The sequence below is a fragment of the Engraulis encrasicolus genome, chromosome 24, assembly GCF_034702125.1.
Source record: "Engraulis encrasicolus isolate BLACKSEA-1 chromosome 24, IST_EnEncr_1.0, whole genome shotgun sequence".
Lineage (NCBI taxonomy): Eukaryota > Metazoa > Chordata > Actinopteri > Clupeiformes > Engraulidae > Engraulis > Engraulis encrasicolus.
The window spans coordinates 36,061,215-36,083,385 of NC_085880.1; the positions used below are offsets into that span (position 1 = coordinate 36,061,215).

General features: G+C 45.7%; 1 protein-coding gene across 1 annotated transcript in view; it reads left to right on the forward strand.

Annotated features, from left to right (window-relative positions):
• pcnx2 (pecanex 2) overlaps positions 1 to 22,171 on the forward strand; it is a 62,449-nt gene that overhangs the window by 34,531 nt on the left and 5,747 nt on the right. Inside the window, exons 29-33 of the mRNA XM_063191279.1 lie at positions 84 to 187; positions 758 to 902; positions 16,093 to 16,323; positions 16,880 to 17,154; positions 19,249 to 19,415. Coding sequence (XP_063047349.1) covers positions 84 to 187; positions 758 to 902; positions 16,093 to 16,323; positions 16,880 to 17,154; positions 19,249 to 19,415 — 922 coding nt within the window. The remainder of the gene's footprint in view (positions 1 to 83; positions 188 to 757; positions 903 to 16,092; positions 16,324 to 16,879; positions 17,155 to 19,248; positions 19,416 to 22,171) is intronic.

Sequence of the window (22,171 nt, forward strand, 5' to 3'; positions counted from 1 at the left end):
GAATTGAATTTAATTTAATTTAATTTAATTTAATTTAATTGACTCATTGCGTAATCCATGCTTGTTTGATGATCTGTGTCCAGCCTGTGGAGTGTGATGAGGACTCGTCGCTGGTGACTCTGTGTTTTGCCCTGTCGGTGTTGGGACGGAGGTCTCTAGGAACAGCTTCCCACAACATGTCAAACAGGTGACACGACACTCTGGCAACATACCATGACAAACAGACATAAGACATGACACTCTGGCCCACAACATGTCAAACAGGTGACACGACACTCTGGCCCACAACATGTCGAACAGGTGACACGACACTCTGGCCCATGACATGACATACTGGTGACACGACACTCTGGCAACATAACATGACAAACAGGTGACACAAGACTCTGGCCCACGACATGTCAATAGGTGACGCTCAGTATGTCCAACAAGTGACATTGAAGTAGGCTACTAGCGGGGACACTTCGTATTTAGATCTTTATTTCAGTCTCTCCGTTGTATCCTTGGATGTTTGGGCAATCAAACGTGGAGGAAATTGACCGAAAAATTAAATGACTTTAGACGGTATCAAGTCTTGTAATAGTCTTCAGTCGTCACATTTTAAAATGTTCATTTGGATATTAGTTATTGCCATGGTGCCCTTTAGTGCAGTCACCATTTTGAATATTATTTCCCTTTCTCTCTCTCTCCTCATCTGATTTGCACCTTTCTCTCTCTCTCTCTTGTGTGTTTCTTATGTTCCTTCTTCTCTGATAAGCCTGGAGTCCTTCTTGTATGGGTTCAACACCCTGTTCAAGGGTGACTTCCGCATCTCCAGTAAAGATGAGTGGGTGTTTGCAGACATGGACCTGCTGCAGAAGGTGGTGGCGCCAGGAGTGAGGATGAGCCTGAAACTCCATCAGGTAAAATTGACATACACTATATATGAAGAGTTCAGAAGCAAAACCCCCTTTCAGAAAATAATCTTAATTCATTTTTATTTAATACAAACCTATCAGAATTGCATATTTTTATTTTAATTAAGTAATATAACTATTTATATGTATTATCAAGTACATAAATGTAATCCAAACCAACAACGGGGTTCTCTAAAAATATAGAAGTGCAGGTCTTCAGAAATGGAGTTAGGGGGTTTTGCATCTGAACTCTTCATATGTATATTGGCAGAAGTATTCAAAAGCACTGAGAGCCAGGCCTTCTCAACATGCTTGTACGGAATTCCAAATGGAAAGAATTTCAATTCTAAGTAATGCCATAATACGAACACTAGGTGGTGGTGTTCTATGTACTTTCAATGGGTGGTGTAGATTAAATTCAAAGAAATTCAAGGTAATGGCACCACCTAGTGTTCGTATTATGGCATTGTTTTGAATTGAAATTCTTTCCATTCGGAATTTCGTACAAGCCTGCTTCTCAACCAACAACAGTGTGTGACCTCACCAATGTGCTTTCTGGTTTAAAAAAAAAATCCTACCGTATAAACACACTCCTCAACCTTGTGGACAGCCTTCCCAAGAGTTGAAGCTGTAATAACTGCAAAAGGTGGACATTATACTGAACTGTAGGAATGGGATGATAGGCACTTCAATAATTATAAATGATCGGTTTTGTAAAGCTCTTTTCTAGACACTCAGAGGGGTTTTACAGTTGCCTGATTATCATCGACTCTCAAATCTCGTACCGAGATGTTGGTTTGATCAAGAAGATAGCGAATAACTTTACCCAAACGGCCTGGTTAACCCACCTCCCTCGGTTTGCTACTGGTCGAGGGCAGAAAAAGGCTGTGCCGAAGTTTAAACCAAACATTTTCTTAGTCTCAATAGAGCGTCTCCGCTTAAACCATGTCACTACCTTGCACACGCCTCTACCCTGGACCATTGAAGCTGTTCAAAGTTGATTGCTTCCTGACAAAGTGGGTGGAGTTCCCGATTTCTCACTAGGAGGGTGTGCCCTGGCTAGCTTTACAGACCAGACTTAAATTCATAATGTGAGTCAAGGCAGGTTAGCGAATACTTTCGGCAATATAATGTAAGTGCATGACATACAGTAGCTGTTATCAGTAGTGTCTGAACACAGCCCAGTGTTGTTCAGCAAACTGCAGGTTTCAAATAACACATTCTGATATCACTTTAAAAATACTTGCTGCTCTCTGACTGTCTAAGTCAGAGGTTGTGTGCCCCCTCAGACCATGGAGAGGAAGCCAGCCAGATTAAAAAAATATATATTTATATCTTCAGACTTAATGTTCACCAAAAAAAAAATCATGTTTGTGCCCCCCACCCCCAAGAAATGCCATGGGTTCTGCGCCAATGGCATCCACGTGTGCCTGTGTTCTGCCTAAATGTATCGATGTATCGGAAGTATCGGTGGTCAATTTAATCGAATCGCATCGTAGCGTGGGGCATTCTTAAGAATTGAAAACAATCGAATCGCTGGCCCCTGTGCAATGCCCTAGCTCTCGCTGGGCCTGTGATGTGCTGTGCTGTCCTCTCTCTGTGAAGCGATGGGCTGCTCTGGAAGATCGTCGTCGTCCTCTCGATGAAGACTGGGGTGGATTCTCCGCAGATGACGTCGATTTCTCCGGAACGTGACACCACTGGGTGTCTGGACGTTGTATGCACGTGGTTCCTCTCGCTTGTGCAGGACTGTAGCTGGTTCCCAGCCACGACGTGTTGACATGTGCACTGTAGTGCCAGGAGCAAACTCTGGCAGTGTCTTTGTGTTGTGATTGTAGTAGTGCACTTGCCTGGCTTGTAGGTCTTTCAGCCGTGAGTGAAATCCGTGTGGCACAGCTGGTTGCAGAACAGCTGTGGAGGTCGGCAGGGTGCTTCGCAGTACTCTTCCCATCAGGACTTGTGCTGGTGAAAACTCTGTTCCAGTCACTGGAGTGTTGCGTAGTGACAGGAGAGCTAAGTGCGGGTCTGTGCCGGCCTGTGTTGCTTTTTTAAGTGCATGTTTCACAGTCTTTACCATTCTCTCTGCTAGGCCGTTTGACTGTGGATATCCAGGGCTGGAGTGGATGAGTTTTATGCCCCACGACGATGCAAACTGTCGCATTTCAGAGCTGGCGAAAGGGACGTGATCGCTTACCAGCTCCTTCGGGATTCCATGTCTGGCGAAGATGGTTTTGCGTATGACTGTGTGGGCGGTTTTGTCAGGTAAGTTGAGCACTTCTGGGTATTTTGACATGTAGTCCACCATCAGGAGATATGACTGTCCGTGTAGCTCAAAGATGTCTGCACCAATCTTCAGCCATGGCAGCTCAGGTATCTCGTGTGGAATCAGGGGTTCTTTCTGATTTTGTGGCTGGTGTTGTTGGCATGGGCGGCATTTCTCCACCTGGTTTTCGATGTCGTGCTTCATACCTGGCCAGTACATCACCTTTCTTGCGTGCGCTTTCGACCGCAGTATCCCCTGGTGTGCGAGGTGCAGTCTGTCAAGCATCTGCTGCTTCACACTCTGTGGGATCACAATCTTGTCACCAGTCATCAGGATGCCATCCCTGATGCTGATGTTGTGTCGCATCGACCAGTACCGGTGTAGGTTGGTGGGAACACTGCGCTGTCGCCTCGGCCAGCCTTTCTTGTGTAGCTCAATCACCTGTTGCAGTGTGCTGTCTGTCGCCGTGGCCCCCTTGAGCTTTGAGAGTGTGTCTTCGTCGAGTGCGGCTGTGGCCTCCATTGCGTGCACTACTCTCTCCTCGAACAGGTCTTCCTTCACGTCATCCTTGCAGTCACTGACAACAGCGCGGGACAGGGTATCAGCGACGTGCATCTCCTTGCCTGCTGTGTAGACGATTCTCAGGTCATAGCGTTGGAGCTGCAATAGCATGCGCTGGAGTCGTGCTGGTGCCTTGCTCAGGTGTTTTTTTAAGATGACTTCTAGGGGCTTATGGTCAGATTGTACAGTCACTGTGTTGCCATAGACATACTGGTGAAAGCGTTTGGTGGAAAAGACTATTGCCAGCAGCTCTTTCTCTATCTGAGCATAATTCTTCTCAGAGTCTGTGAGTGCTCATGATGCATAAGACAGTGGCCTACCTTCCTGCAGCAGACAGGCGCCGAGTCCGTCTTTCGATGCGTCGCACTGTATGGTGAGTGGCTTGCTCTGGTCGTAGAACTGGAGTACTGGGGCTTGCATGAGGGCGGTCTTGAGCTTCTCCAATGCAGCGGTGTGTTGGTGGCTCCAGTGCCAGGCAGCGTCCTTTCGTAGCAGCTCTCTGAGTGGGCTTGTGATGCTGGCTTCATTTGGGATGTATTGGCAGAGGTACCTTGTCATTCCCAGCAGTCTCTGTAGTGCTTTCTTGTCGTCTGGCTGCGGCATGTCTCTGATGGCGAACACCTTGGACTCGTCCGGCTTCACTCCCTTCGAGGTGACTACATGGCCCATGTATTTGACTGAGTCCACTTTGTACTGTATTTTGTCTTTGTTGAATTTGATGTTGTTTTTCTGTGCAGTGTCCATTACTTTTTGTAGAATGGCATCATGCTCTTCTTCAGACGCAGCGGCGATGATCATGTCGTCTGCAATGATGTGCACTCCTTCAATGTTGCCGAATGTCTCACAGTTCTTTTGTTGGAAAACCTCGCTGGCGGACTTGATGCCAAAAGGAAGTCTCTTAAAGCGAAACCTGCCCCACGGTGTGCTGAATGTGCAGAGCATCGATGAGGGCTGGTCCAGACTCACTTGCCAGTATCCGTCCTTTTCGTCTAGGATGGAGAAGATGGTTTTCCCTGACAGCCGGTGTAGTACTTCTTCTGGGGTTGGTATTGAGAAGTGCTGTCTCTTGATCGCCTTATTCAGGTCTCGAGGGTCCAAGCACAGCCTGAGTGTCCCGTTTTTCTTCTCTGTGATGAGAAGGCTATTACCCATTCTGTAGGCTCCGTCACTGGTGCGATGACATCTCTTTCGACGAGGTCTTGTAGCGTCGTTTTCAGCCGGTCCATGACAGCGATGGGGATTTTCCTGCAGCCGTGCACAACTGGGGCCACATGTGGGTCTGTGTGGATGTGGTGCACCCCAGTAAACTGTCCCAGCCCACTGAAGACGGAGGGGTAGGCGTCCACTAGCTCCTCTTTCGTGGCTGGCGCTTTGAGTGCGATGGTCTGCATTCTTTTCACCAGCTGCAGCTGTTCACATGCGTCTCGGCCCAGGATCGGAGTGGAGGAGTGCTTGGTGATGAAGAACAGAAGATCTGTCGTCGTTCTGGCCACATCGCAGGTAAGTTTCACGGTGCCCTCCGGCTTCAGACGTGTTCCTCCATAGGCGACGAGTGTGATGTGTGTGGGTTGCAGCTGATGAGGACCCGGAATCTTCTGCAAAATGCTCAGAGGTAGCACATTTGCATCTGCCCCAGTGTCCAATTTAAACTTGACCTCTGTGTCTTTTATGTTGGCTGTTGTGTACCACGAATTATCTTGTTGAGTGCGTTTGGGCTCAGCACAGGACATTGTAGATATAAACAGTGACTCTACCTCAAGATCGTGCACGCCCCGGGCAGTGGCTCCTCTCTCTTGTGTTGACGCACACATCTTCGCGTAGTGGTTCTTCTTGTTGCAGTTGTGGCAGATGACACCGAATGCTGGACACTGACGAGGTTTGTGCGCCCCGCCGCACTTTCTGCATTTGTTTACATTACTGCTCGCTGCCTGTGTCTTTCTCTCAGGTGGTCGTGACATTTTTTTTCATGGCGACTCTCCCCTTGTCATAGCTGGGAGAGGGTACAGGTCTTTTCGTCGAATGGATTCTTGAGAGGGGACCATTCGAACAAAACGTTGGACCATTCGTATAAGGCAGGGGATCTTTCGTCGAGGACGTTCCGTCTACCGCAAAAGCCTACGAAAGGTCCTTAAAATTGAACGAAAGGTCCTTAAAATTGAACTAAAGATCCTTAGGTTTTAGCTAAACGTCCCTTCAGCCTGCCTATATTAGAAATGTAAATCAGCTTTTTTAATGCTCATTTTAACGGGTTTCAGCTTTTTTAATGCTCATTTTAACGGGTTTTCTTCAGCCTATATTAGAAATGTAAATCAGCTTTTTTAATGCTCATTTTAACGGTTTTCTTCAGCCTGCCTATATTAGAAATGTAAATCAGCTTTTTTAATGCTCATTTTAAGGGTTTTGTTTATTTAAATATGTAAATCAGCTGTTAAGTTTTGTTTTTTTGTTGATTTAAACACGTAAATCTATAAATAAAATAAAACTCATTTTAACTGGTAGGGCTATGTTGTTGGTTTTTTAACGTTTACGTCGTTAAATTTTTTGACAATTTACGTTTACGCCCTTACATTTTTTGACAATTATCTAGACAATATTTGAGAAGCATTTATTTTCATGTCGTTACATTTTTTGACAATTTACGTTTACGCCCTTACATTTTTTGACAATTATCTAGACAATATTTGAGAAGCTTTTTTTTCACTTTTACGCCGTTACTTTACTCCCATCTGCGGGCAGAGAGGCGGGACCAAGCACAGCCTGCTCCCTTTGAATCAAAGCAGTGCGGTTTAATGTGTCTAGAAGTAGGCTATTGACCCTTGTGCTCGCTTTGAATCAGAGCAGCGCGCGTCTAGGCTACAGACTATAGTGCATCTAGAAGTAGGCTATTGACCATTGAGCACATTGTCATGCAGCAAGTTTTCTGACTTTCCGGTAACTTTTTAGATGCGAAGCACCAGCAACAAGATAAAGCTGTCTACCGACACTTTGATGTTTCTGATTCTGAATGACAACAAATAGTTCGCGCATGAGCCAGAAAATATAGGTCCTAACAGTGTTGAAAACATTACAGAACCCATGTACCTGTGTTAAGCCCATGGCTACAGTAGAGAGAGAGAGAGAGAGAGAGAGAGAGAGAGAGAGAGAGAGAGAGAGAGAGGGAGGGGTTAAATCGCTACCTTAACACTGCACAGGAGCGCGTTCTCTCTCCGCCGCGTAAAGGTCTTTGCATGAACAAATGAAATGGTAATTGAATAATAGTTTGCCAGTATTGCAGGGTGTATTAAACCCAGTGTATGTTGGGGTGCAAGGGAGAGCAAGGAAGAGAGCAGCATCTGTGATTAACCGCTTCGAAATGTGTGCGTAAAACCTGCTATTAACCAGTGGGTTTTGTGAAGCTTGGAAGTGTACCGCATTAAAAAAAAGCTTTGTTTGATTTCGTGTTTGTATTTTACTTTGACGTTGCCTATAGTCCTCAGTTTATGGGTATTTTCAGTTGACCCCCTACACGTTTTCTTTCTGTCATGTAGGGTATTGTAAATAATTCTACCGTATTTTTTTTATCATTTTGATTTCAGACTTAATTTAGCCCTTCAATCACCCCTCTCCAATTGCAAACTTTACCCTGATAGAAGAGCATTCGCTACCCTGCACGTACTCGTTAAGCATTTATTGTCTGACTGATTTTGGCTGCTGCGAATAAGGTAGGTCTATCTTATAAAAAAGGATCTGTCACCGTTTTGGCTGAAGGTTGACACCACGAACCAGATGACAATTGCAGTCTTGCCGCGGGTCTTGAACAGTGCGCTCTCTTTCCGATTCAGATTGCTTCTTCTGAGAAGGCAACTGGCTACCGCAGGAGAGGGGAAAGGTGGCAATATTATCCACAAGCTTGTTGGATAAATTGTGTTTAGCCTATCGCAGATGAGGTTCTGGAATATTTTGTAGTGCATGGGACATTGACAAGGAAAGGTAGCTATGATATCCTCGTGAATAGGTCTTCGACTTTTCAAAATGCCTCCTCTCAACATTCAACATGTAAATGGGTTATTCTGTAGTCCAACGCTATCCTGGCAGGAGAATCATTCGTTACAAATACTGCATACACACTCAGCAATTGTGTCTGTTGGTTTTTGTCCTCCAGGTCTTCATAAAATCATCTACCACCGCTGTGATAATTTGACTACACACCGCTGAACAGTTAACAGTTTTTTAGGCTACTGTATTGACAATTGCAGTCATGCCGCTTGTCTTGAACTGTCTCTTCCCGTTCCATATCGTGACAGCCAGATGAGAAGCGCAAAGGTGGGGGCTATCCGCGATCGCAGAGGAAAGGTGTCAATATCCACAACCTCACTGAATAAATAGCCTAACCCTTGAACTGTGGAGCAATTACATATTGTTTAGGTTATTGAATACTTAGAATTAGCATGGAATTAATTTTCCATTAATAAGGAAACGTGTAAGATTTATCCTTAATCCTCCCCGATAATGTTTTTGTCATAGGTCTAATGTTAATGCCCTCCCCAACACATATCCCAGTACAATATGCGACACACGCTTGGCACAATGATAGGCCTACTAAATGAGTTCAATGTTCTTGCAACACTTTTCCCAAGTAAAGTCAGTTTTCATTTCGAGATTCCAGAGCAAATCAGCTGGTACTGCGCTGCTCGCTTACTGGTCAATAAACGTTGAACTGAACCGTGTTGTGTGCGTGTGTGGCTATGTGTGTACCATCGTATGTCCATGATCGTCCGTGCTCTTATCATGCAAATGACATGTCATGCAGGCAAGGGCGTCCGTTTGATTTCAAAAGTGCTGGCCCGGACAATTACCATAAACCCGAGTAAGGTTTGAAAAGTGCTGGGTACAAGATAAGGCTTCTTCCGATTTGAGGTTTCATGATAAATAGCCTAATACGCATTGGCGTATTGACGCATAATGTGGCCATATTAAAAATTAAGGGCGTATTCAGACCAGGAAAGTCCGATAGTTCACTTTGTTTGGTCCGAATCTAATTTTAACAAATTGGTGCGGTTCGCTTTCAGACTGTGTACATTTCCATAAGTGGACCAAAATTGACAACAAAGCCACACGCCCTGAGGCTGTTCAGCTATTTGGTCAGAAACGACACGCATAACAAGTTAAGGCTTTGTCCAAGTAGGCTATCCAAAGAGCTCAGCGGCATGTAAAATAAACTTTCACGGCATGCATGGCATAGCGCTCACACAAAATATAGCGCAGACTATCTGAAGTTCATGACATTATCCTGATAGCCAATTGATAATTGCTCCCGGGTGCCCGCGAGTTGGGATAGCCTACATGTTATCCCCGTTTCTTTCTTTCTTTTTTATACTGTCACTTATATAGCGTGCGGGCGAGATAACGAGTGCATCGTAGGCTACATGGAATGGCCTCGGTTACATTACACAGACAGGCAAGAGAGAGAGAGAGAGATTTAGTTTTCGGATTTGCCCCAGTCGAAATTTAAAATGCTGTAATAGGTAAATTAACACAGTCTCTTTTTCCTTTCCTGTGCTCCACTGACAAGCCATCCTCATTGAAAATATGAATGACCGTAGCCTACAATAATGTAGCCTACGCCCACGATTGCGATAGTTTAGGCTATTATTTTATTAATATTAATATTGTTGCAAACAAACCACTCTGTCGAATTTACACCAAAGACATGGACATGACAAGTTGTTGAGTCGCTTTGTTTACACTCTGTTTCCCATGAATCTCGAAAAACGACGGAAGCTCCCGAGGTACAAAAAAGCAAAAAGTCTGGGATTAGGTCCGGTCTGCTTTCACACCTCCAAAAGGTCCGCACCAGGGTAGTTTGATCCGGACCGAGTCCGACCTTTCAGCTCGGTCTCGGTCCGCTTGTTTGGTCCGGACCAGGATTCGCTGGTTTGTATTCAGACTATCCCAAAAGGTCCGAACCAACGAACATCTGGTCCGTTTGGTCCTTTGGTCCGGACCTAACGTGGTAGGTGTGAATACGCCCTTAAAGCCATCTGCGTTGTCTTGTTTATTTCTGATATCCTGCGCTGAAGTCATCTTTATCATACATATTATTAATGCAACGGTAACTGATTGGTTAACCCATCATAACAACATGTAGCCTTGCATAATGGTGCACGTCAATTTGTTGTCATAACTTCGCTCGGTCCCTTTTGATTTCCTCAAGCAATTCATCCCTTTTGTCATTGTCCCTGTTTTACTGTTAGTCTTATGGACCTAGGGCGTATCGATCACCATTATTTGCCTTAAACCTGCAAACTAAACACTGCATGCGCGCAGCCACACAGAGCATTCTCTGTGTCAAAGGAACCCTTTCTCCGCGCCTGTGCGGCATTCTCCTTATCGCTCCTAGAATGGCAATACATGTTGGTAGGCTAGACTTTATTTTGCATAATTCACGATTATCTGGATATATTTGGCTAGGTTACTCAGCAAAGCACATCATTAACGTTAGTGAGGTAACTTTTGGCGTGCTGATACAAACACCAACGGTGAATCACGACGCAGGCCCTATACCCCAAGCATAGGCTACTGAAAAGGTCCATAGCCATCAACGCCCTTTGATAGGCTCTGCCTGTATCAGGATCGATAGGCTATGATGATGGTCAGGGCGCACATCAGTGTTTGGGTTGTCTATGCTTTTTTCTGGAATACTGTCGCCGATTAGATAGAAATGATCCTGTTATGAACCCGAGTTTAGTAGATATCGCGCGGTGAACGAGGCAGCCGGCAAACAGTTTGAAGCGCAATGTGGCTGTAACAAGTTAGAAAGTAGCCAAACCATGTTGCTTGTTAACCTGTTTCAATTATGAGCGTTCCACGAACTATCTTTCTTTGCGCACGCTATAAACTATGGTTAACTATGTATGCTTTATAATGTTGGTAAAGGCGGGATAAGCGGGATAATGTAGGCCTATTTTCCACACGTGACTACGGAAAATACATTTCCCTTCAGAGATAACAGCACTCCGCCTTCGGCGTCGGGGGTGTTATTCGCCCCGTAGGGAAACATTTTCTTATAGTCATGTGTGGACAATACATTATCCCTTAGGCCTACCTTTAAATTGATGTTGTACATTTTAAAACATTTCGTTGATATTGTAGTGGGGCAAACGACTGTAGTTATGAGATGGGCGCCAGCCAGGCAGCAAGACTGCCGTTACCTTTCCAAAAATGAATACAAATCAGTGACCAACACATTAGAAATAATTCATATCAACACAACGAATATCTTTTCTTATGTTTAGTAGTGCACTTTTGAAAAACCCTCTCAATTTCGAACAGCTCACATCAATGTCTGGCTTAAGCGATTCTTGCGAATGGTGATCTTCTCGGCGCACACTTCATGGTTCCCTCTCTCTTGCTCTCTCGGCTTGTTGCTTCCTGACAGTCTCACCCGCCATTGGAAATTAACTCCATTTTATAGGCTGCACGTGTAGTTACAAGGGGTAACGCTGTTATCTCACTCCGGAGGAGGCAGAGGCAGTCCGTTACAATATAGTAAAATAGGCTATAAAATAGGCCTAATGATAAAAAAGCAGCCTGAACTAAAATGAATAATTAATAAAAATAAAAAAAATAGAGACGCACACACTTTCTACATGGTTCGATTTTTGTTTTCATTGCATTGTGGTGGTAGGCACACAAGTTTGATAAAATATAAAAATAATAGGCTAATAAAATAGGCAGACTAAACTAAACATCTGCCCAGTTACACGAAAGGTCTGCATGGATTGAACGTAACGTCCTTAGGTCTTCTACGAAAAATCCTCAGGTACTGCACGAAACGCCCCATGCCTTCTACGAATGGTCCAACGTTTTGTTCGAATGGTCCCCTCTCAACAATTCATTAGACGAGTCGTCTCGAATTCCGGGGAACACCTTGTGAAGAGCCTCTACGGATGCCTCTGGCTGCGCCGATCTCATGGCTCTCATCTGTGATCTGGTAACCTCGGCTGCTCTACAGATATCAACTGCTTTATCCAGAGTTAAGTCCGTTTCACGCAGTAATCGCTCCTTCACGCGAACGTCTGGCTTATCCCTTATCATGTCATTCTCAGTTTGTCCAAATTCACAGTTCTTACATTTCTGGCGAAGTTCAGTCACGAACTGGTCTACGTTGACTCCCTCAGACATCGGTAGTGACCAGAACTGATGGCGCTCAAATACAATGTTCTTTTTCGGAATGCAATACTTTCTGAAGGCATCCAATATGTGTTTCACCATTAGCTCACCGGGCTGTCCATCCTCACCCGCTTCGACAAACACGTCCATTGTGTTGTAGATCTCGAGCGCTTCCTCGCCGACCGTATGCAGCATAATGGCTATCTTCACTGGTTCAGCTTTTGTGTCCGCTCCCGTAGCCGTCATATACAGCTGAAACCGTTGCTCCCATCGGCGCCAATTCTCGCTGATGTTGCCGGTTAGCACTAGCGGTGCTGGAGGTTTAAACTGGTCCATCGTAGCTAGCTAACGTTAACGTACGTTCTATCACTTGAAGACGTTAAAACTAAACTTTTCTTTCCACAGCGGAGGATCAAACGAAAACTATTGTAGTCTCGCGTCTCATATGGAGTAAGAAAAGACCACTTCTGACACCATGTTGAGTACTTGTTACTCTAATAAAATAAACGGTGAGGCTTGTTTACCTGGTGAGACAAAACATATCCGTAGGCAAAACATATCGAACACGGAGTCAATGCGCTCCTCATAGGGTAAAGCAATCGATAACAGAACATTCTAACAATATACTACAATAACACAATAGTAGTGGAAAAGTAATTGGAAAAAATCGAATCGAACCGAATCGCATCGTATCGTGGGGAATTTTTAAGTATCGAAAAAAATCGAATCCCTGATTTAAGAAATCGATACCGTATCGTATCGTCATGAAGGCTGTGATTTACACCCCTAGTTCTGCCTCGTAGGCAGTTGACCCATTTACTGGAAGGCACTTACAGCCATCCCTAGAGGCCTCTGCTGGACCACGCCAGTCCCCAGCAGCAGCAGTATCAGCAGCAGCAGCAGCACAACTGACTCTGCAACCAGTATTGCCAGATTGGGGGCGGTTTCCCGCCCAATTGGGCTGCTCAGAATGACCGTCTGCGGGTAAAAAGTGGCAAAAGGGCATTTGGGTGGGTTTTTCTATCATTTTATGGCCACAGAAATCAATAGAATTTAGCTCAAAGTGGCCGAGGTTTATTGCTTCCAGGCGGGTGTTGAGTATTCATTTTTTGGGGCTGGAAATAATCTGTCTCATCTGGCAATCCTGTCTGCAACTGATGTCCAAACAAAGCCAAAGGGCTGATAGAGGTTAACCCCTTAATGCACGCCGTACCCCCAGTGGCACGTTGTAATAGTCATTGAAAAGTTAACTGCCATAGCACTACAATACTATGACATAACACAGGGCCTTTAGTAATGCACTACGACTTGGTCATGGCCATTCTGGTGACAGCAAATTTATAAACCCATGTCTAAGTAGCCTGATTTTTTTTTTTTTTTTAACGATGCCCTCAAACTCATTTCATTGATACAGAGAAAATATTTGAGAAAAGATTACTGCATAACATGGAGGGAAATGTAGATGTACTGGACAATGCCAGGCAGAATTTGTTTCCAAGAATAACATTTCTATCATTAGATTTGTCCTACTTAAAAAAAAAAAAAACCTTTGCACATAGCCTATGTTATAACCTTACTGTCACCAGAATTGTAATGGCTATGTCTTAATCTTTTCTCTGCAATGTCATCGCAATGTTGTTATGGTGTAGTTGAGTATTTTGAGCCAGTAGTGAATAGTCCTACCGGGGACCCCATCTGCAGTGAGAGCTACGGACCCCACGAAACACAAAGACAACCAGTGTTGGGAATAACGGCGTTTAAATAAACGGCGTTACTAACGCCGTTACTTTTTTCAGTAACGGATAATCTAACTAATTATTCTTACTGTCAGTATAACGGCGTTACAATTTCATCCATCCGTTACTGCACGTTACTGTTTGGGTAGCCTATGCGTCGCAACCTCTCCATACGGCCATATCAGAGATATTCTCTCTACTCTCTCTGGTCATATGGCCACGTTCGCCGCTGCCATCCACCCAGTAGAACTCAGAAAGAGGGACAGAATGAGTGTGTGTGTGCTGCTTGGTGAACAGTGTTCGTCTGATCCCAGGATTATTGCGTTTGCGTCCGGATAGGTGGCTACCCGTATCACCGGGGGCTGGAGGGAGCGCAAGCTAACAAAAACCAGAACCACTCTCACCCCTAATTCCTCCACCAATAGGACTACCTGTATGGACACTACGACTGCACCCGCCACTATCACTTGAGATCGGATAAAGTCACTGAATGAGTTTCAATGTGTGTGTATGCTTAGAGAACATCCTTGCTTCGCATGTCGGCATCACTGCCTTTGGAAGTTTCGCCGCGGTAAACAAAGAGTGCTCGTCCGATCATTATCCTCCTCGTGAGATAAAAACTGTCATTCAGAGTCAGAATAGGCAAATAACATGCTCATAACTTCATCATGATTCAACTTCTCACTAACCACGATGAAATAGCTCGCTGATAGTTCGCTGATAACAACACAAACTCCACTCGCACGCTTCGAGACAAAGACGCAAAGTGGCTACTTCCGCATTTTGTGGTCGCGTCTTTTACTGCTTCACGACTCTGTGAACTACAAAATGACGTAATCGTAGTCTTGTCAGAGACAGTTTAGATAGGCCTAGAAAATCTCTGGTCTTGTTTGAAAGGATAGCATTTAGTAATAATTAAAATGTAAATACTACATTTAGTAGTAATTTAAAGTTGGATTTAACATGCACATTTTCAGTTGAATTTAAATAAGCCTATTAAAATGTGTTATTTTCTTTTATAAAAAATATATATATATATTTTGTCCATCCAGTGGCTTTGGTTTATTATGTTGCAATAAATTGTTGTTTGTATCGTTACCTGTCTTTACCGTCCTTCTCTATGTGGTTTATGAAACATGGTCGGGGGGGCGAGTAACGCAATAGTTACTTTTACTGGTAACTAGTTACTTTGATACCGGAGTAACTCAGAAAGTAACTCAGTTACTAGTAACTAGTTACTTTTTCAAAGTAACTTGCCCAACACTGAAGACAACCAGACTTAAAGTGATACTGTCCCATTTTTGGAAATAAGCTTATTTTACACCTCCCCTTGAGTTAAATAATAGGGTTTTACCGTTCTCCTGTACTTTCAACCGTTCTCTGGCTATGGCAGTGCAAATTTTACCTCCATGCTAGCAGTTAACATTGAGTCCTATGAGACCAGCTCGCGGCTAACTGGTCTCATAGGACTCAATGTTAACTGTTAGCTGTTAGCTCCTGGCTTGCTTACAGGACCACTTCACCTGCCTGGAGACGTAGTAGCCTTCCATCCTTAGACATTGAAAAGTTAACTACCATAGTACTACAATAATATGACTTAACACAGGGCCTTTTAGGGGTGCAAATCACAGCCTCCCATGACTATACGATTCAATATCAATGTGTTATTATTGGATGCGATGCGATTCAATTATTTCCGATACTTAAGACTGCCCCACGATATGATGCAATACGATTCGATGTGATTTTTTTCCAATTACTTTTCCACTTCTATTGTGTTATGGAGCTTAGGGCATTGGGCAGGGGCCAGCGGTTCCATTATTTTCGATACTTAAGAATGTCCCACAAATCGATACGATGTGATTCGATTCAATGACAACAAATGTATCACATTGTGTTGAAATGGGTTAAATACTGTATAGCTCACCTTCAGCGCTCCAAGGCAGAAACCATAGAGTAACTTCTTGTGATGCTGTGCACCGCCGACACCAGCCCAGCAGCTGCCCAACAAGACACACACAATTGTTTGAGCTATACACAGTACTGCCAGAGATCTTATAGACAGAGATAAGTCATTTCAGTTCATTTCTGGTATCCACTTTCTGTCGGGTGAACGCCCCTTTAGGAGACCTTCGGTTAGGAGACCTTCGGAGTCCTGAGGTTGAGAATAAATTGAGCCCCCTTAGCGCTGTAGATGGCGGTAGCGCACGTCTTGTGCAAACACCTCAAAAATAGAAGAAGAAGGAGGGGACAACGCCCTCTTAGGAGACCCAACTTGAGCACACACTTTTGCATTGGGTGGGCGGGTTTCGCAGCCTCTTTATTCCTCCACTTTCTTTGGTACTGCTGTGTCTTAACGGGTTACGCTCCCCCTTGCTTGCTTGCAGGACCACTTCAAGTGCCTGGAGGAGACGTAGTAGCCTTCCATCCTTAGACATCGAAAAGTTAACTACCATAGTACTACAATACTATGACCTTCTTGCAGGACCACTTCACGTGCCTGGAGGAGACGGAGGAGCCGTCCATCCTGTACGAGGCCATCACCGGCTACCGCAGCAGCCTGGTCATCTGCCACGAGAGCGACCCCGCCTGGCGCAAGGCGGTACTGTCCAGCCGCAACACGCTGCTCACGCTGCGCCACATGGTGGACGACGGCACCGATGAGTACAAGATCATCATGCTGTACAAGCGGCACCTCAGCTTCAAGGTCATCAAGGTGGGACTCCCTGGGTGTGTGTGTGTGGGGGGGGGGGTTGTCTGTGTGTGTGTGTTGTACAAGATCATCATACTCTACAAACGCCACCTCAGCTTCAGGGTCATCAAGGTACGTCTCCCTGGGTGTGTGTGTGTGGGGGGGGGGGGTTGTCTGTGTGTGTGTGTGTGTGTGTGTGTGTGTGTGTGTGTGTGTGTGTGTGTGTGTGTGTGTATGCTCTAAAAGTACTTAAGTCATTAGGGTAGAGCTCCCTGTGTGTGTGTGTGTGTGGGGGGGGGGGGGGGGGGGGGGGGGGGGGGGGGGGCTCTGTGTGTGGGTGTGTGTGTGTGTGTGCGTGTGCGTGAGAGAGAGAGAATTTAAGTATTTGAGCAGCAGTCCTGTTCATTAATTTTATATTCATTACCGTTGGTTGTCAGATCAACAAGGAGTGTGTGTGTGTGTGTGTGTGTGTGTGTGTGTGTGTGTGTGTGTGTGTGTGTGTGTGTGTGTGTGTGTGTGTGTGTGTGTGTGTGTGTGTGTGTGTGTGTGTGTGTGTGTGTGTGTGTGTGTGGGTTGCCAGATCAACAAGGAGTGTGTGCGGGGGCTGTGGGCGGGCCAGCAGCAGGAGCTGGTCTTCCTGCGGAACCGGAACCCGGAACGCGGCAGCATCCAGAACTCCAAGCAGGCGCTGCGCAACATGATCAACTCCTCCTGCGACCAGCCGCTGGGCTACCCCATGTACGTCTCGCCCCTGACCACCTCCTACATGGGCACGCACAAGCAGCTGCGCGCCATCTGGGGCGGACCCATCAGCATCGACACCGTACGCGGCTGGCTCTGCACCAAGTGGCTACGGTGGGTTGCAAGTGAGAGACAGAGAGAGGTGTGTGTGTTTGTGTGTGTGTGTGTGTGTGTGTGTGTGTGTGTGTGTGTGTGTGTGTGTGTGTGTGTGTGCGTGTGCGTGCATGTATGTGCGCGTATGTGCGCGTGTGTGTGAGTGTATGTGTGCGCGCGTGCGTGTGTGTGTGTGTGTGTCAGTGTGTGTGTGAGTGTGTGTGTGTTCTGAATAAGGATGTTCATTTGGGGCTGTTTCTGTGCATTGCAAAAGCTTCAGCCAGGTATGAAAAATTATGAAAACCGTGGGTTTTAGAAAGTCTTAATTTACTTTCATCAGTCAGCAAAATGCAGTACCTACCTAACAACAAAACGTAACATTCACTCCTGCCTGAAACCTTTTGACAGTACTGTACTGTATATCTAAGCATACGGCACGTGTGTAGCAGAGATTCTTTTAGTATAGAGATATGCCAATGTAATAGGTTGCTATGGGCACCTAACGTGACCAGGTTCCGGTCTGCCTAAATGGGCGTGTCATAATACTCCTAGCATTGAATAGAACAGTCCTTAGGTCTGCCTAAAGGGGGATCCCTCCCCCCCTCCCCCTTGCAATAATAGAACCCGGAAACAATGGGCCAATGGAACCTCTCTCTCTCTCTACTCTCTCTGTGTGTAGTGTGAATATACTGTAGATGCATGTCTTTGTTATGAGTGCATTCTATAGATACAATATAGGACACTAAGACAGTAATTGTTTCTCAGTAATTGTGGGTGGAGAAGAGTGTGAGAACATACAAAATGTAGAGTAAGTCAGAACCGCACACCAATGTGCTGTTCCCTTTTAATCCATTTTTATGTCCGTGACGTTTCGGGCCACCACAGCCTTTTCTTCAGACTAGTAGACCATGGGAGGGCCGTGGTGGCCTGAGAAAGCTGGAAATATCATGGAAATGGATTAATGGATTAACCCATTGATGCCTGATGTTGCGTTGCGCCACATTGGCCCTGGCGCCTGGAGCTCCATTACGAATACATTCTGGCTCATGAGATTTGAGGCAACTTTATTAAAAATCTCTGTTTGTTTGAGATAAATGAACACATTCTAATGAAAGATGGGGGTCTTAGCATTTAAATGCAACTTAGTGCATATTTTTATGTGCTTCAGAAGCTGAGATATTTAGGTTTTTATAGGCTGAGGGCAGCTTTTCTTAAAAAGGGCTCAGGCATTCAGCTCCCTCTTTTGCAGGTTTCTTAGGCGTCAGTGGGTTAAAAGGGAGCTCATCAGTGTGCATTTCTTCCTTACTCTACATGAACGCTACATTTTCAGCCTGCACCCGGCTAAAAGAGATTGGACGTGTGGTGCGAGATCTGACTAAGAACAAAATGTACAAATGGATGTCGGAGAGGGAGAACAGTGAGTAGGCCTAGAGAGGAACGACGGACTGGAAAACATAAAACTGCTCATAAAAATGGACAGCGGTATCTGAGGAGCGTCTCGGGGAATTGGTTTGGGCTCCGCTATAGTAGAGAGGGTAGATTTGCTGTTTCAGCACCACAGCAGTAGATTTCCTACCCCCTGCCCAAGAGGTGTAAATTTTGCTGCCTTGTAGTCTGGGAATCAGTCCAAGCCACGTGACGAGGATTTTTAGACAGAACTTTTGTCCCTTTTTGTGCTGTTGTAGAGTGTTTGAAAGGGTCTGCTGCTGTTTAGCCTAAAGCACCTGAAAAAATGCCCTTTGTGGGAAAAGGTGCCCTCTGCCTATAAAAATCTAAATATCTCATCCTCTGAAGCACAGAAAAAACATGAAATAAGTTACATTTAAAAGCTAAAACCTGCTAAAAATCTCAAATCTCAAGAGCCTGCTGTGTCTATGTTGCTCAAGGCACCTAGGTCAATGTTACGTATATGCAGCATCCAGCATCAATGGGTTAAGCCTATAGCCCATGTCTCCCTCTAGGCATCATATATGTGTGTGTTTTATCCTTTCAGCTTTGCTTTTGTGTTTTTTTCAATTACTGAATGTGTTTGATGCTGGGAGGGTGCCAAAACAGATTCCTATCAGCTTTGCTGACTTGGCAATAAATTGATTGAATCTTGAATCTTGACTCCAGGGTGCGCAAGGACAACTTGACGAGCTGTAACAGTGGGGTGAACATGGAGGACGTAGACTGTGCCGGCTCTTCGCTCAGCCAGAACCACAACTCCATCACGTCGCAGAGTCTCAGCGCTTACCAGTCTCGCCCACGCAGCTCACAGGCCAACCGACAGCACGCCACAGGTCTGTTCAACATTATAGAATACACCACAGGCCTGTTCAACACTCTATACAACACCACAGGTCTGGTCACCACTCTAGAATGCACCACAGGCCTGTCCAACACTCTACAGCAGTGGTTCCCAACCAGGGGTACGTGTACCACAAGGGGTACGCGAGCACACTGCAGGGGGTACTTGGAAAAGTGTAATTTTAACAAATGCATGGAGCATAGTCATGCTGCAATAGAAAAAGTCATGTGAAACATGAGTTAGGGGGTACTCATGACGCAACAAAAAGGCTTAGGGGGTACATGACACAAAAAAGGTTGGGAAACACTGCTCTACAGAACACCACAGGTCTGTTCAACACTCTATAGAACACCACAGGCATGGCCAACACTCTATAGAACACCACAAGCCTGGTCAACACTCTATTGAACATTACAGGTCTGTTCAACACTCTATAGAACACCACAGGTTCGTTCAACACTCTATAGAACACCACAGGTCTGTTCAACACTCTATAGAACACCACAGGTTTGTTCAACACTCTATAGAACACCACAGGTCTGTTCAACACTCTAGAATACACCACAGGCCTGTTCAACACTCTATAGAACACCACAGGCCTGTTCAACATTCTATAGAACGCCAGAGGTTTGTTCAACACTCAATAGAACACCACACTTCTGTTCAACACTCTAGAATACACCACTGGCCTGTTCAACACTCTAAAGAATGAATGAATGAATGAAACTTTATTGTCATTGTACAGGTACAACGAAATTGGTAAAGTGCAGATGCTCACGGTGCTTAAAAATCAACAAAGAACCTATATATATACTGTATAAAAATAATTAAGATTTTAAAAAGTCCGCTGTGCAAAATTTAGTGTGTAGATTGCTTTTGGATAAAAACTGTCTTTTAGCCTGTTTGTTTTTGTACCCAGAGCCCTGTAACGCCTGCCTGATGGCAGCAGCTCAAACAGTTTATGTCCAGTATGGTAGGGGTCTCTGATGATTTGCTTGGCTTTCTTTAGACAGCGACAGGAGAAAAACTCCTCTAAAGAGGGCAGGGGACAGCTGGTGATCTTCTGAGCTGTGCTGACCACTCTCTGAAGAGCTCTTCTGTCCGCTGCTGTGCAGCTGGAATACCACACACATAAACAGTATGTTAGGATGCTCTCTATGGAGCTCCGGTAGAAGGCCACCAGTAGACTTTGGGGTAGATGGTTAGCCCGTAAGACCCTAAGGAAGTACAGTCTCTGTTGTGCCTTCTTGATGGTGGCAGTGGTGTTGGTGTTCCAAGTAAGGTCGTCCCTCAGATGCACGCCCAGGAAGCGGAAATCAGAGACCCTCTCCACACAGGCCCCATCGATGACCAGCTGTTGAATGTTAGCCTTTGTCCTCCTGTAGTCCACTATCAACTCCTTTGTTTTTGTGATGTTTAGGAACAGGTTGTTCTCCTTGCACCAGACCGATAGACGCTGCACCTCTTCCCTGTATGCAGTTTCGTCTCCCTTGGAGATGAGACCTACGATGGTGGTGTCATCAGCAAACTTGATGATACTATTGCTGGAGTGAGAGGGGGTGCAATCGTAAGTGTATAGGGTGTACAGGAGTGGGCTTAGCACACAACCTTGGGGGGAGCCTGTGCTGGTGTTTATGGCTGAGGACAGGTGGGAGTCAGCTCTTACCCTCTGGGAGCGGCCTGTCAGAAAGTCCAGTATCCACCGACAGATGGAGTGTGACAGCCCCAGGTCCAATAACTTGGTCACCAGTCTGTTGGGGAGGATAGTGTTGAATGCCGAGCTAAAATCCACAAAGAGCAGCCTGGCATAGCTCCCCTGCTGCTCTAGATGGGACAGAGCAGCATGAAGGGCTGTTATGATGGCGTCATCTGTGGACCTGCCGGCCCGGTAGGCAAACTGATGAGGGTCAAACCCAGGTGGGAGACAGGAGGTGATGTGAGCCCGAACCAGTTTTTCAAAACACTTCATAATGATGGGAGTGAGTGCCACTGGTCGGTAGTCATTCAGTCCACTGATGGTGTTCTTTTTGGGGAGCGGGATGATGGTGGAGGACTTCAGGCAGGGGGGCACAGCAGCCAGGCTCAGGGACTGGTTGAAAATGGTAGTGAAGACCCCAGCCAGCTGGGCCGCGCAGTCTCTCAGGACCCGTCCAGAGACACCATCCGGGCCCGCTGCTTTCCGTGGATCCACTGCCCGTAGCACCCGCCTCACCTGCTGTTCCTCCAGCACGAGAGAGTGACTGCTGTATCCTGATGGGTAATGGATGGCAGTGTCGGGTGGCTGTACCTCAAAGCGGGCAAAAAAGATGTTAAGTTCCTCTGCCAATGAGGTGTCCTCGGAATCTGTTGACTTGGTACTGGGTCTGTGGTTCGTGATGTGCTGAATGCCCTGCCACACCTGCCTGGAGTTGTGGCTCTGGAAACAGTCCTCTATTTTCTGCCTGTAAGCCGCCTTGGCTTGTCTGATTCCCCTCTTGAGGCTAGACCTGGCCGCGCTGTACATCCCCTCATCACCACTCCTGAAGGCAGAGTTCCTTTCCTGAAGGAGGTTTTGTACCTCTCTGGTCATCCATGGCTTGGTGTTTGGATAAACCCTGATCTGCTTCTCCACGGTGACACTGTCTGTGCAGAATTTGATATATTCCAGGACAGCTGTGGTATGCAGTTCCAGGTCTGGGTGTTCAAAGACTTCCCAATTTGTTGACTCAAAACACTCCTGCAGCTGTTCAGAGGCAGTATCGGGCCAGG